At 41.2% G+C, this 16,490-nt stretch overlaps 1 protein-coding gene across 3 annotated transcripts in view; it reads right to left on the minus strand.

The window, feature by feature from the left end:
* The window catches only part of RRAGD (Ras related GTP binding D), a 41,339-nt gene that overhangs the window by 12,823 nt on the left and 12,026 nt on the right, over positions 1-16,490 (minus strand). For 2 of the 3 annotated variants that reach the window (XM_045499019.1, XM_045499020.1), the window contains exons 2-5: positions 10,752-11,047; positions 5,279-5,478; positions 3,498-3,612; positions 2,136-2,278 (exon numbers count right to left, since the gene is read on the minus strand). In XM_045499019.1, the coding sequence (XP_045354975.1) occupies positions 2,136-2,278; positions 3,498-3,612; positions 5,279-5,478; positions 10,752-11,047 (754 nt within the window). Of the gene's footprint in view, positions 1-2,135; positions 2,279-3,497; positions 3,613-5,278; positions 5,479-10,751; positions 11,048-15,347; positions 15,440-16,490 lie in introns of those variants that run through there. The other variant, XM_045499021.1, reaches the window with a different exon arrangement.

Here is a 16,490-nt window from a genome sequence, read left to right on the forward strand (position 1 = left end):
TGGCAGAAGTCTGCTTCCTTGGCTGCTGCCAGTTAACTGGGCTGGCTCCTTGTGGCTCCAACAAGCACCAAGGAAACTCCAGAGCCCACGCCCGATTTGTGACCCAGGTTCTCAGGAACACTGCACTCCACCTCAGAAAAACAATCAGACTCCTCCCGATTCCGCCTGCCTCGTGTTTGTTTTAGCTGGGTGAAAGGAACTCTGATTAACATCATTTACATGAACAGCTTACCACTTACACCCAATTACCATATGGCACAATAATGATTATGCATATCATTAAATATGTGCCAGATTAATTGTGTTTATTGTATTTGATTACCACAGCAATCTAGACTGTAATCAGGGTATATTCAGTTTCCATGACTATTTCAAGGTCATCCACTTGTAGCTGAAAAACAATAGAATGCTGTAGAGCAGTAATCTTGGGCAACAAGGTCTATTTCTGAAGCCAGATGGCAGTGTTTAATAATAATACTAAAAAGGCAATAAACTTGGGAAATAAGGTCTGTTTCTAAAGCCAGATGGCAATGTATTATAATAATAACAATAACAATAATAATAATGGAAGCTACCTTTATCCAGGGTCTACCAGGTAAAGCCTAATGATACTTCATCCTCACTACAGTCTTGTATCACTTTCCCTATTTCAGAATGGAAGGGACCGTGCATGCATGTGTGTATAACAGAGAGAATCTGAACTGAGGGGGGCAAAGGATTTTCAGATAGTGGAAAAGAAAAATGGGAAGACTGAGACCCTCACAAAGGCTGAAGGAGGCTGTGTGAGGCAGGTGACAGCTGGTGAGTAAAAAGGAAGATGAACACGAGCTTTACCTCATCTATGATTGGATAAGCATGTAAGATCCAATATAAATCAACGGCAACAACTTGATATCTTAAGACAGACAAACTAATTCATATCCATTCACTGTATACAACACCCATTCAGGAAATATAAAGTCATGTAGAAATGTTTCTATGTCTGGTACCACAATCAGTTTTCCCCACTCCTGGTTTACTTTATATTATTCTAAATGTACAGCAAGTTCTGTTTTCTAAGAATCTAAGACCATAATAATAAACAGGTAATATTGTTTGCTTGGTTTTATAATTCTCTGCTGCTCATAAAAGAAGACAAAGTGTGTTAAAGAGAATCCAGAAGTTATTTCCTATAATGAAGAAGGTAATAGAAGTGTTGTTAATAAGAGATATGTATTCAGAGTTCTAGGATCTTAGTCTCTCCCAAGTGTATATGACATTATGATATGATGACAGATCAGTAGAAGAACCAGGAATCAGTTAGACTTAAGTTCAAATTCTAGTCCTATCTTTTATTGACAGTGTGAGCAGGGGTTAGAAACTTAACCACTCTGAACCTCAGTTTCCCCATCTGTGAAATGGGGATAGTAATTCCCATTTCCCTATTCCCATGGAATAGCAGGGAATTAATGATATAACGTAATATGTTTATTAGCAGAATACCAGGCATTTACTCAATAATTTTTTTTATTATTGCATGCTAAATGGTATATTTATAGATCTCAGTTATTTAAAACAAAAGTATTAAAATCAAATAAGTAAATGCAAATGTTACAAAGGTTGTGAAAGGTTTCATTTTCTAATCTTAAGTATGGCTTGATCATAGCCTTTAGGAATATTTTTCCTACCCAGGGGCACCTGGGTGGCTCAGGCAGTTAAGCATCCAACTTCAGCTCAGGTCATAATCTCACAAGTTCATGAGTTCCAGCCCTGCATTGGGCTCTCTACTGTCAGCACAGAGCCCACTTCAGACCCTCTGTCTCCATTGCTCTCTGCCCCTCCCCCATCTCTCTCTCAAAAATAAAAATAAACATTTTTAAAAAAAGGAAAATAATGGGGTGCCTACGTGGCTCAGTCAGTTAAGCGTCTGACTTCGGCTCAGGTCACGATCTCGCAGTTTGTGCGTTCCAGCCCTGCGTCGGGCTCTGTGCTGACAGCTCAGAGCCTGGAGCCTGCTTCAGATTCTGTGCCTTCCTCTCCCTCTGACCCTCCCTACTCACGCTCTGTCTCTCTCTCTCTCTCAAAAATAAATAAACGTTAAAAACATTTTTTTTATTGAAAAAAAGGATAATAAAAAGAAAGAATATTTTACTTACCCATAAATACAAGAGATGTCAATAACCACATCGATCATATCACAGCAGAGTTCATAGGTTTGCATATCCACTGGGGTACTATCAGTTGCAATATAAATTTTACTGACCACATCAAAGAGAAATGCCTTTTCAATTCCAGAATTCTGAAACAAAAAGAAGATGCTATCTTAAAGGTACAGCTGATTTCAGAACATGTCACTGTTACATAAAAAAATTATATGCCATCCTCAGTGTAAAATATAAATGAGCAAAGATTAATTTGCTAAAATTTTGTTCTTTTTTATTACAATTTAAACTTCACATAGGGGCACCTGGGTGGCTCAGCAGGCTAAGTGTCTGACTTCGGCTCCGGTCATGATTTCACAGCTCAAGCATTTGAGCCCCACATCGGGCTCTCTGCTGTCAGTGCAGAGCCTGCTTCAGTTCCTGTCCCCCTCTCTCTTTGGCCCTCCCCAGCCTGTGCTTACTCGGTCTCAAAAATAAATAAAAACATCAAAAGAAAACAAAAAAATTTTTAATAAAAAATTTAAAAATATTTAAATCCATACAATAATGGATTTGTATATGAAATGGAAAATTCTAATTTTTCATAGATTATGTACTTTAGGTAAACAAACTGGGCAGTGTTTCCTGGCTCTTAGAGATGCACCTGCAGTTAGGAAAAGGCAAGTAAAAACACTAATTTTACTGACTGTATATTTTAAATAAATTTTAAAAAGCTAAACAAACTCACCACTATACAGTGACAGAGTAAATATGCATACAGCCATCACATCTGACTCAACTGAACAGAAGAGCTTGCCTAGAGCTGCCGGTTTATAGGACTCATTCAGCCAGCACATCATCCACAGTGTTAAACATACACAAATATTTAAAACAATATATCTTTTCTTTCTAATGTTTATTTATTTTTGTGAGAGAGAGTGTGCACAGGGGAGGGGGCACAGAGAGAAGGGGACAGGGGATCTGGAGAGCCTGATGTGGGGCTCGAACTTACGAACCGGGAGATGAAGACCTGAGCCAAAGTTGGAAGCTTAACCCGCTGAGCCACCCAGGCACACCATCACCAAAACCACCCTTAATGTTCCTTACATCTGGTAGGGCTCTATCAACACTGAATGACTGCCTACAACTTGAATAAACACTGTATCAGTGAAGTACAGGAATCCTTTGGGGAGTTAAATTTTAAAGACTATGAAACAGTTATTTAGTAGTAATCTTCCAAAGTAATACTTCAGTGACCTTGCAATGTTGTGAGAGCAAGCAAAAATAAGACTGTTTTCACTTCAAAAATAAGACTGTTTGCAATGTTAGTCTAAAATGCTGCAAATGATTCTACAAGGATGATAATTATGTACTTACTGAGATAAAGATGTTTAGCAAATTCTCCAGGGTGGGGAGCTGTGGAATCAGTTTCTGAACCACTTTGCTAAAAGCTTCAAATATTGAGTGATCATATATGCTTGTCAAATAGAAGCTGAAAGAGAAAATATTTCATCACGTTTTCCTTTTGACTAGGGAATAGATGGCTGAGGCCATGTCATGACACCAGTACCCAGCCCTCTGTGTCTAAGTCCGTACACACACATTCTAGCCCCCTGTAGAATTCAATATGAACTCGGTAAAAAAGTGAACATGTCTTAACAAGGCATTCCTCCCCAACTCCCAAAAAGCAAGAATTATACCCATTTTTCTACTGACTGGCTGGACTGGAAAGCTTAAAAATGCAGTGGTATGTGCCCATATGAGCTTTCTTAGTTCTCCAAGATTCCACACCAGATCATCTTTACAAACACCTGTTAGGTTAGTAACAGCTACGTTATTGATATTGAAGCATCTAATTTTTTCATTTTCCAATTTGCAAATTGAATGATGCATATACCTCCCCATAAAAAATTAATACAGGGGCGCCTGACTGGCCAGGTGGCGGAGGATGTGACTCTTGATCTCGGGGTTTTAAGTTTGAGCCCCACATTGGGTATAGAAATTACTTAAAAATAAAATCTTAAAAAACAACTAATAGAGAAATGATTTTCCTCTGTACTTCTATTTGAAGTGTTTTCAGAGTTCTCTTTCACTTGTGCATATAGATACTATCATATTCATCAAAAACTGTAAACTTCGGCATTGATTAACTTCCTGGATTATGTTCTTGAGTTTTATCTAGTGTTTTTCACAAGTGGGAAAAACATTAGGTTTGACTATTTGCTTAAAAAACAAAAACAAAGGTGGGGGGGGGCGCCAGGATGGCTCAGTCAGTTAAGTGTCCGACTTTGGCTCAGGTCATGATCTCATAGTTCACTGGTTTGAGCCCCGCGCCGGGCTCTGTGCTGAGAGCTCGGAGCCTGGAGCCTACTTCAGATTCTGTGTCTCCCTCTCTCTCTGCCCCTCCCCTGCTCATGCTTGCTCGCTCTCTCTCTTTCAAAAATAAATTAAAATAAATACATGCATGAATGAACGAATAAACAAATAAACTTTAAAAACAAAAACGGGGCGCCTGGGTGGCGCAGTCAGTTAAGCGTCCGACTTCAGCTGGGTCACGATCTCGCGGTCCGTGAGTTCGAGCGCCGCGTCGGGCTCTGGGCTGATGGCTCAGAGCCTGGAGCCTGTTTCCAATTCTGGGTCTCCCTCTCTCTCTGCCCCTCCCCCGTTCATGCTCTGTCTCTCTCTGTCCCAAAAATAAACATTGAAAAAAAAATTTTTTTAAACAAAAACAAAACAAAGGGGCACATAAGTGGCCCAGTTGGTTAAGCCTCTGACTCTTGATTTTGACTTAGGTCATGATCTCACAGTTTGTGGGTTCGATCCCCACCTTGGGTTCTGTGTTGATAGCACAGAGCCTGCTTCGGATTCTCTCTCTCCCTCTCTCTTTGCCCCTCCTCTGCATGTGCGCACATGCACACACAAGCTCTTTCTCCCAAAAATAAACAAACATTTAAACAAAAACCAAAAAAAAAATCACCAAAAATTAGAATCAACACATGCAAAGTTTGCTTTTCCCAAATACTGTCCTAATGTGTATAACACAAAATAGGGTAAACAGGTGAATTACTGCCCATGCCAAATCATTCATTGTGACTTTGGACTCCACACCTGCTAACTTCTGTCAATTAATGTGATCGCTGAGAAATTTCTGTTCTCACCTGAGGTGAATTTTTTCTAATCCAGCATCTGCAAGGTCATCATTTGCCCTCTGGTGAATATCTCTTTGGGTTTCAATTTTGTGGTCATCTGACAGACCATCCACTTTATGAATAAACACCTCAAAGTTGATGTCGGTGTTCACTTTGTAGGCCCTTGTCACGGTGAGGTGGAGCCTAGCCAAGGCTTCCATGTAATCGTCCTGGGAACAAAGGCATATTCCTGTCAAGGGAGGCCAAACATTTCTAAGCTGCCTTCCACAGACACTCTTTTTTCCCCCCAGCTTTACTGAAGTTTGATTGACAAATAAACACTCCATATATTTAAGGTGTACAATGTGATGCTTTGATATACGTATATGTCATGAAACGATCCCCCCAATGAAGTTAATCTATCCATCACCTTATCTCACAGTTACCTTTTTTTCTTTCATACACACTCCTCATCTGTAAATCGTGTGGGTACAACCCCCCCAAAATATTTTGCAAAAGACCAAATAAAAACTAGTTTCATGGAATTCAAGTTTGAAAACTTAAGTTTCATTAACGAAGAGATGAAAAAGAAAGGCTGGAAAAACACAGCTATAGGCAGTTATGATTTAGCTTGATGACAGTCATTAAGATCACAGTTGAAGTTTTATGAATTCAAAACGACTCCATACCTAGGACCTTCCCTGAGATACTATTCTTCCCCAATTTTTTAGTCTCTTGGTGAACTGTGATGAACAGTTCAAGGTGAAAACATGATATGGGTCGCTGGGAGGATAAGGAAGGAGCCAGGAGGAAAGGTTTAGGAGCCACTAGCCTAGACCAGAGGTCAGCAAATCATGGGCCAAACTGGGCCCACTGCATGTTGTTTACGAGTAAAGTTTTACTGGGACACAGCCACACTCATTTATTTATATTGTCTATGGCTGCGTTTGTGTTGCATTGTTAGAGATGACTGGTTTTCTTCTACGGAAACTCCTTGAAAATGGTACAGCCTGCAAAGCCTGAAATATTTACCATCTAGCCCTCTACAGAAACCGTTTGCTGACCTCTCATCTAGAGTAACGACCCCAAATAACACAATACTACTTTTTTCTCCTTCCTACCAATGACACGTTTATAACAATATGATGAACATCTGCATACACATCTCCCTGTTTAAGAAATCAAACAGTAGGGGTGCCTGGCTGGCTCGGCTGGAGGGGCGTGCGACTCTTTTTTTTTTTTTTTTTTTTAAGTAAGCTATACACCCAACACAGGGCTCAAACTCACAACCCTGAGATCAAGAGTTGCATGCTCTACCAAGTGAGCCAGCCAGGAACCCCAAGTTTGTGACTCTTGATCTCAAGATTATGAGTTCAAGCCCCACAATGGGTATACAGATTAAATATATAAACTTAAGAAAGAAAGAAAGAAAGAAAGAAAGAAAGAAAGAAAGAAAGAAAGAAATCAAACAGTAGACACTGAAGCCCCGTGTGTCTCTCTCCATCCTCCCAGCCTGCCCCATCACTCTACCTCCCACACTCCAGAGGTAGCCACTATCCTGAGTTTAGTGTTTATTCTCAATCATCTCTCTATACGTTACTATATACATATGTATCTCTAAACACCAAACAGAATTCATTTACGTCATCTTGAAATGTGGAGGGAGGCTGTCTGAGAAAGGACACAAGGGAACCTTTTTGGGTGGTGGAAATATTCCATATCTTGACTGTGAAGTAAGTGGTTACAAGGTATATACATTCATCAAACTCACTGAATTGTATGTACACTCATAATGAATGCATTTTGTTGTATGTCAATTACACCTCAAAAATTGTTCTTGTTTATGTCTTTAACTAAAGAGGGGAGTCAAGCAGTTAAGCGACCTTGTCGGTGAGCAAAACTAGCCAATGTCAAGAGAGTATCACAATCTCAAAAGATTAGAAATTGCTACTGTAACTTGCCTGCCAGGCATATAAAATGATCTGATTACCAACTAAGTGATGAAGTGGCACATACCTACAAGGACTAAAAATAACATTTAAAAGAAGAACATACTTGGTTTATTAGGGCAGAGGGATTATGGATGATTTTTCCCACTGTGTTTGTTACTATCATCTACAACAAATAAAAATTCAGGGAAAATACACTGCCTTGTTTCTATTCCAAAATCAGATCTAGGGGGGCGCCTGGGTGGCTCAGTTGGTTAAGCGTCCGGCTCTTGGTTTTGGCTCAGGTCATGATCTCATGGTTTGTGGGTTCGAGCCCCACATCAGGGTCTGTGCTGACAGCGCGGAGCCTGCTTGGGATTCTCTCTCTCCCTCTCTGCCCCTCCCCCACTCACTCTCTCTGTCTCTGTCTCAAAAATGAATAAATAAAGTTAAAAAAAATTATATCTAGGAATTACAGGAAGGTCACAATCACCAATGCAGATGAAGCCAACACTCCATGGTAGATCTCAAGGCACATGTGAAATGGCTTCAGGGGGCCAACAGGGGCCCTGAATGGGGTACATTTTGTGGGCTCTGCCTGGGGGGCCGGCAGTGTCATGCATTTAGCTCACAGGAAATCACTCTTGATGTTTTCATTCTCATTTATTTTACAACGTTCTGTGAGGACACATGTTCTCCTTGGTGATATCTTTATATGGCAATACTGGCATTGTGAGGGATTCACAAGGAAAAAATAAAAATATGAGGCGTCAGACCAAAAGAGCCCTGCTTAGAAATAAAGGCAGTGACTTCAGGCTGCCAAGACTCCTTGAAGTTTGCTTTTCTTTTCAGTGCTTGAAACCACATCCTATAAATATTCCCCAAAACATGGCTTTTACAGTCTGCTTCCAATAGAAAAGTATATATTAGACTCTGAAACAGTTTCTCTAGTTATTCCTTCTTTTTAGTAAATGACAGCTCTCAATATTTCCTACATTTAAAAAAGTGGAACCTAAAAGGACCAATTTCTCAAACATTCTTACACCTTTCTCTGCCCTACAGCTAGGAAAAGGAAAAAAAAGAAAACAAAACACATATTTACCAACCCAAATTTAAGTTCCATTTTTCATGTTCAGGTAAAAAATAAAACCAAATTACAGCTGCAATTTAAAAACAGGCAAGTGAACCTATTTTAGCCACCTTATAGCCATATCACAAACACCTAGGATAGAGTTGCACTGGACATTTGAATTCTATAAATGCAAATTGCTACATAAGCACAACATGGTATTGAAGTGAGTACTTACTAAGCTACTGTCTTGAAAAGATGAGTCATCTGACTGGAATCTACTTCCCCAAGGGTAGGGCTACTACTGCTGCTACCTAGTTCAGCAAGTCCAGAAACAGCAGTGGGAAAAACTGGAGCTTAGAAGAGACAGATGAGTGGGACACATCCAAGAGCTCGCCCTCCATCCAACAGCATGCACACAACCCAGCTGCTCTTCTAAGATCAAGCTCCCTAATTTATGGTGCTGGCAGACCTCAGCAGGAAGGTAGGGGCTCCTGCCAAGGCCACAGATGGGCCAGAAAACGGGTCAGTACAAGTGGGACAGCCGGGAAAGCAGTAACTGACAGCAAGCCCTGGACCTGATGCAGGTGTCTACAGCATGCATTTCTGGATGGGCCTATGGGAGGGGAGGCACTGTTGTTCACAGATCAGGCACCAGAATGCAAAGTCGCTCCCTTGCACACCCCCACCGAAAAATAAAGAGCCCCTTCTAACATATGGCCACACTCCTACAGCTACACTGTTAGTACACAGTGCAATCACTTGGAACTAAAAGGCTTAGCTGAAAATTTCATTATTATATTAAACAGGCACCTAGCTCCCTGAATGAATTTATGATGCTCTCAGGCATGAGCAGTCTTCTCAGAGAATGGTTTTCCAAGCATGGGCTCAGAACCATTGTTACTAACAGTTTCCACATCCCTTCCTCCCTAACACCATCAGCATTCCTGGAAGGGGCAGGTGTGCTGAGCCCACCTGTCTGATTGTTGGTCCAGTTTCAGGGAAATATCATGTCCTGAACTTAGAGCTGGTTTAGTGCATTCTTGAAGGACTTACTGCCATTTATTCCCCCACAGCTACAAAAGAGGGCCCTTGGGGGGTACCTGGGTGGCTCAGTTTGTTAAGTGTCTGACTTCAGCTCAGGTGATGATCTTGGGGTTCATGAGTTCGAGCCCTGCATCAGGCTCTGTGCTCCCAGCTCTGAGCCTGGAGCCTGTTTTTGATTCTGTGTCTCCCTCTCTCTCTGCCCCTCCCCCACATGCTCTCTCTCACCTTCTCTCTCTCTCTCTCTGTCTCTCAAAAATAAACAAAAAACATTAAAAAAGAAAATTAAAAAACAAACAAACCAAAACAAACCTGAGGCTAAGCTATGCTTCCAGGACACTTTCTAAGAGAGCCTGGACATGGAGAGTTTGAAGAGTGTCATTGTCCCAATTCTGTTACCTGTACTCTTTCCTAATACTGGCATGCCTGAGATGCACCTGCGGTCCTGCTGCTTCCCTTCCCCCTCCTCCCCTTTAACTGCTGGCCTCCTACTTCACAGGAGAAAGGCCCAGAGTACCAAAGAGACAATTCAGAAGACTAGTTTGAATACTGATAAAGTGAATAACTAATACCTGGGTAACAAGGGTCTTCACAGTCAAGGGGTCCCCATGTCTTTACTTTCAAAGTTAAAGGAAAGCCCAATCAGGATGTCTCTTGGTAAACTACTAAAAACAATCCTTTGTGGTAGAAAACAGGACAGCTTAGAGGATATAACTTGAGTTTAAATAATTGAGCAAATGCTGTAACTCAACCAAATCCATGTACTTATTTATGTGAACAAGGTTTCTCAGTGCTTACATCTACACAAACAAAAGTAGAATTGATCCTAAATTCTTATTCAAGCATGAACACATTAATTAAGTGGGAAAATATCTATCATCTTAAGAGATATACTCATCAAAATGTTACTTTTTATATTTAATAGTTACCTATAAAATACATAATAGTTACACTGTCAATCAATTGTGTACTAGTAATAATTACAATAATTTAATTCAGAAGCAAAACTGCACCCTTAGAACTTTGCCTTCCTAGGAAAGAGTAAACGTTTTCAGATGTAGACTTATACACATATTTTTGTTGCAGAGAACCTGTGCAGTTTTGTGGATGTCTGCCAAGAGTTTCACGGGGGACACGTATTTGCTGTCTTTGGCCCGTATGGTGGTCCCCTCCGGTTGTGAGGTTTCTGTGATTTGCTGAGACATACTCAACTCAACTCACATTGCTCACTGCTCACTGGTTAGGAATGCACAGAGGGAGCCTTTTCCCCTTTGCAAACTCCCCCACCCCCACTGAAAGCTGAGTGGAGCCAAGCTGTGAACTCAGAACTCAGACAGCTAGAAACGCCAAACCAAAACCATCACAAAGGAACTGGTTTGAACTGGGGGGGGGGGGGGGGGGGGGGGGGGGGGGGCTGCGGGGGGCGGGGCTGCACTTCCATGTACCTGAGACTGAGCTTTACCTGGGAGTCTATGACAAATATCAGCGCTCCTGTTCCCCGGAAGATCATCTCATAGTCAAATGTAGGGTCAAAAAAGTCAATCTGTCCTGGGAAGTCCCAAATCTGAAAATTAACAAAGGAGCTATTGGAAACGTCTTCCCTGCAGATCTTGTTCGTGCTCTCCAAGAACAGTGTTTCGTTGGGAGACATTTTGTGAAAGACAACTTTCTGAATAGATGACTTGCCGCTTCTCCTCAGGCCCATGAGCAGGATTCTCGGCTTCACCTCAGTGCTGAAGGGATCGCTGAAGTCCAGAACTGGAGAAACCACAAAACAAGAATGAGGGTGAGTCGCCGTCACAGTGGTTAATTAGAGGACTTTCACTTCCACCTCAGATGGGATTTATGATTCACTGACAGTGCTACTCTTCCAAACACCGTGAGTGCTAACTACCTCACTCCACTCATGGAGGGGCCTGTTAAGAAGTGCAGAACACTGAAGAATGCTGTGTCACTACCTGTCACACCATTCCAGAGGGCCAGAAAACCTGTACAATTCCACATCACAACCAGCAAATCTGGAGTGTGAGGAGTAGAGGTTTCCTGGAGCAAACTGTGCAGGGAAAAAATCCAGCCTTAGCATTCCATAGCAATGTCTTCCTTGCCTAGATCATCAGAGTCTCTATGCCGTAAAGGGATGCTTATGCATTTGAGTTATGCATCAAATAGAGAATTTTGGACTTCATCAAAATGTAAAACATGGGTGTTTCAAAGGACGCTGTTAAGAAAGTGAAGACAACCCACAGAATGGAAGAAAACATGTGCAAATCATGTATGTGATAAGGGTCTAGTATCCAGAATATATAAAGAACTCTTACAATTCAACAGTAAAGACAACCTAATTAAAAAAAAAAAAAAAATGGGCAAAGTACCTAAATGGACATTTCTCCAAAGACACAAAAATGGCCAAAAAGCACATGAAGCGAGGCCCCCACATCATTAGCGATCTGAGAAATACTAATAAAAACCACAGTAAGATGCCATTTCACACCCACTAGGATGGTTATAATAAAAAAGATCAACAGTAACAAGTGTTGATGAGGCTATGGGCTAATTAGAACCCTCATACAGTACGGGTACGAATGTAAAATGATGTGTTTTGAACAGCTTGGCAGTTTCTCAGAAGGTTAAACACTGAGTCACCTCGTGACCTAGCAATTCCACTCCTAGCAATATATTCAAAGAAATGAAAACGTGTCCAATATTCCTTCTGACAACACCTCTTATGTCTTTCTCACTCCCTGGTCCCAATCTAATTCAATAGTAAGTGGAAAGTGATTCTTTTTTCTCTTATTGTAACTAACAATAACCACATGAAATGATAACTCTTGTCTAGACAATGATAACAATCATCTAGAACACATTAATACTTGATAATGTCTTAGTGAATTTCATTTACTGTATATAATATTTTGATGTTTTAATTTGCAGCAGGTTTAGGTAAACACACAAGTTTCAGGTAAAACAAGAACTGAAAAAAAGTAAGCAGGTACAGATGTGTGCAGCCACTATTCCACTCTATGTAACACTAGGGTAACACCCTACCCACACATTCTTTTCCAGTCCAGCTCGACCCAATTCAACAATCTGCTGATAATATACTATAGAAGCAGTAATGCAGAAGTAAAGCACCCAAAAAGTCACCAGCTCTCTTCTTCATCAGTCATTATATGCTACTCACTCTCACTACTGTCATTACAAGTCAGTCTTAGTAAAAGCAGGGCATAAATTAAAAGAGAAAACAGGGCTTCCGGTTTTAAAATTTTCAGACTGATAACATGTCATGGTCTTCCCCTCCCTCAGTGAATCCCTAAAAATAACAGAAAAGGTATAAACCATAAATAAATGGATGAACAAATAAACATAGATACCTGAGCTTGAAGCAAACAAACAAACAAAACCCCTCAAAGTTGAGATTACAGAGAAATCCCTAAGAAACACCAAGGTCAGACTGAAGAGAGAACCTGTAGCCCTTCACCAGAATTAGGAAGATTCTGCTGCAGAAGGTAGAACTGGTGGAAGCCCAAACTGGAAAGGACATGAAGACAACCATCAGGGCTGTTATTTGGAGAATCATAGTGAGAAGAAGCCAGTAGGTGAACTCTGTGCACTACTCCTACCACCCAGTGCACACTTCCAGGTGGGAGCAGACTATAGAAGCTCGTGTAGGAGAGGGGAGGAGATGCTCTAGGAGCTCAGGATGCCCAGAAAGACGGGGGGCTACCCACACTTCCACCCTTCAAGTACTCTGATCTTCCCTAACTGACTACAGTGTGTGGATTCAACAGCTAGAAGCAGTACTATCTTCTCTCCAGACATTTCTTCAAATGTCTAACATACATACACTTGAACATACATCTGAAGAAGCAGAGTTCATAAAGGAGTCAGAGTAAAGTTTCAGGTATAATTAAAATCTTCAGAGAAAAGGTGGTATCCACAAAACAGGAACAGACAATTTCAGAACAAGAGCAACCATGGAAAATATGGTCTTAGAGACCTTAGAAATAAAAATGTAATTGTAGGGGGGAGGTTAGATATATGGATTGAAAAGCAGAATAAGAACAGATTAAGAGGGCAGTAGTGAACTAGAACATCCAATCCTCTCAGAACGTAGTACAAAGGGGTAGAGTGCTGGGAAGTATGAGGCAAAGGTTAAAATGACATCAGGACTAGTCATCTCAAACCCGTAGAAAATATAAATACTTGTGAAAATGCATTAGAAAAGGATCCAGAAGGATGTGCAGCAAACAAAGAGTGCATGAGTGAAAGATTTGGGGGCAATCATCAAAGGGATTTGGCTTTGATTTCATTTACAAATTTTTAGGCTAATTTATTTATTTATTTTTTAGTAATCTCTATACCCAACATAGGGCTCAAACTGATGACCCTGAGATCAAGAGTCATATGCTCTTCCAACTTAGCCAGGAAGGCACCCCCCGGCTTTAATTTTAAAAAGGAAACACATTTATATACATATATTATTAAAATTAGTTTCAAAAAAAATGTTTAATGCATAGCGAGTCATGGAAGACACAAAAATATTTCAAAATATTAAATATTCTTTAAGTTGTGATTTCAATTCCACATTTTCTTAAGTGGTTGTCATAAAGTTTTTGTCTTTTTATTATTTTTTTTTTAATGTTTATTTATTTTTGAGAGAGAGAGAGACAGAGTGCAAGCAGGGGAGGGGCAGAGAGAGAGGGAATCACAGAATCCGAAGCAGGATCCAGGCTTTGAGCTGTCAGCACAGAGCCTGATGTGAGACTTGAAGTCACAAGCCATGAAATCATTACCTAAGCTGAAGTCAGACGCTCAACCGACTGAGCTACTGAGGTGTCCCCAGACAGCGAGAGAATCTTAAGCAGGCTCCACACTGTAAATGCAGAGCCAGACATGGGGCTTGAACCCACAAACTGTGAGATCATGACCTGAGCTGAAATCAAGAGGTGGAAGCTTAAAACTGACTGAGCCACCCCGGTGCCTCCAAGGAAAAAAAAAAATAATGTATTCTCAAGGACAAAAATGGAAACCTCAAGAGCTGTAGTTACTCTATTATCACCTCACAAACAGCTAGTGTTAGATCAATGCAAAGAGTAGGAGAGAAATGCCCATAGGCAGTGGGTTGTACTCAGTGTATTATAGGGGTTATGAACGCAGACAAACCAGTGCAGGATTTGGATGGGATTGATGGGGATGGAGCGGAAGGATGCTCTCCAAGAAGAGCAGAGCCCAAATGCAGGTAAAGGCACAATGCCTTTTGTAGAACAGGAAAATACGCAAGCGCTGCAAACTCTGCAACTACCATATGCCAAGTACTGTGCTAGGCACTCTCCACTCTTTATCCCATTTAACTCCTTCAGGAATACATAGTATTATTTCCACTTCACAGTTAAACAAATTTCAGGCTCAGGAAGGTCAAGTAGCATTCAGACTGAGGGCTGGCCCATCCAAAAGTCTATCCAATCTTTCCTGCTGTGCAAAACTCAATCCAACCAAAGAAAGCAAAACTCCACACCAAATTATGCACAAACACAAAAATATCTAAGTGTCCGTAAACGTCTTTGTTTCTTCCCAATTTATACTGCTGAATGTCAGTCTAGATTTTAACTTATCTTCAGCAGGGTCTGCAAGTGTCTATGCGGCATGATCATCCACACTGTTGCCCTGGAGGATGGACCTCCTCCTCCTGGGAGAGTGGGGAGGTGATGGAGGCCACTGTGCAGAGAGGAGGTGGTGTATATGCATGTTTACGTACACGGACAGGGTGGGAAATGAGATACACATGCCACTACAACATACACACACAGTTAGAAATATTTCCTTTTTCCTGCCAAATTCAAGCGTGAGCCACCAACGGTAAACTGTTGGGCAATGGTAGGCCAGGTCAGCAAGGATACCATCAAATCTGTGGAGACTCCTCAGACCCATACAGATGCATTTTACATTTAGCTGATATGGACAGAAATATACTCCATGTCAGGTACCTTGCTAGACCTTTCTGCAAACTTTTATACTCCCTCCACCCCCATCCAATGAGGAGGTACAAGTCTGTTTGCACCTGAGGATTCTGGGAAAAGGAAGGTGCCCAAGCTCGTAGGGATGGTATGTGGTATCTTCACCTAGGCCTTAGCCAACAATCAGATGGCATTCAACAAAAACTGCAACAAAGAAAACAGAAGAGATTAGGAAATAACAGAGTACATCATGCATAGTAAGAGCACATACGACCAGTAAAACTCTTTTAAATTTACTTACACATATGTGGTACTAGTTTACAATATAAATGTATTTGTTATGTGAACCACAGTGAAAAACACTTTGCTATTGATCAGGAGAAGCTTTTTACAGCACAGAGGACTGCTGACAAAAATCCCTCCTCTAGGGTCACCTGGCTGGCTCAGCTGGTAGAGCACGTGACTCTTGATCTTGGAGTCATGAGTTCAAGCCCCACGATGGGCATAGAGGTTACTTTAGAAAACAAAGAAAAAATTGATTTGCCATTGCTCTCAAGGGTGATGGGCCTCTAGGGTCTGATACAGATCATGCAAATATATATGTATATGTATATATGTATATATTATATATATATATATAATATATACATATGTATGTATGTGTGTATGTTTTAAGGTCTTTTAAAATTTATTTTGAGAGAGAGACAGAGAGAAAACAAGTCAGGGAGGGGAGGCAAGAGAGGAAGGGAAAAAATCCCAAGCGGGGTCCTGTCAGTGCAGAGCCCCACTCAGGGCTTGAACTCATGCACCTCAAGATCATGACCTGAGCAAGCTGAAATCAAGACAGTCGGATGTTTAACCAACTCAGCCACCCAGGCGCCCCAGATCATTTATGTATTTTAAAAAAATCTCTCCCCGGGGCGCCTGGATGGCTCAGTCGGTTGAGCGTCCGACTTCAGCTCAGGTCATGATCTCACGGTCTGTGAGTTCAGGCCCCACATCAGGCTCTGTGCTGACAGCTCGGAGCCTGGAGCCTGCCTCAGATTCTGTGTCTCCCTCTCTCTCTGCCCCTCCCTTGCTCATGCTCTGTCGCAAAAATAAATAAAAATATTTAAAAAATAAAAAATAAATAAAATAAAATAAAATAAAAAATAAAAAAATCTCTCCCCTAATCCTCTCCCACCTCCCCTCAAGTATCTCTGCTTCTGAAACCCTGTGGGGGTTTGCAGAGCCTCTCATCCCACTCT

This window comes from Leopardus geoffroyi, chromosome B2 (genome assembly GCF_018350155.1).
Source record: "Leopardus geoffroyi isolate Oge1 chromosome B2, O.geoffroyi_Oge1_pat1.0, whole genome shotgun sequence".
Classification (NCBI taxonomy): Eukaryota; Metazoa; Chordata; class Mammalia; order Carnivora; family Felidae; genus Leopardus; species Leopardus geoffroyi.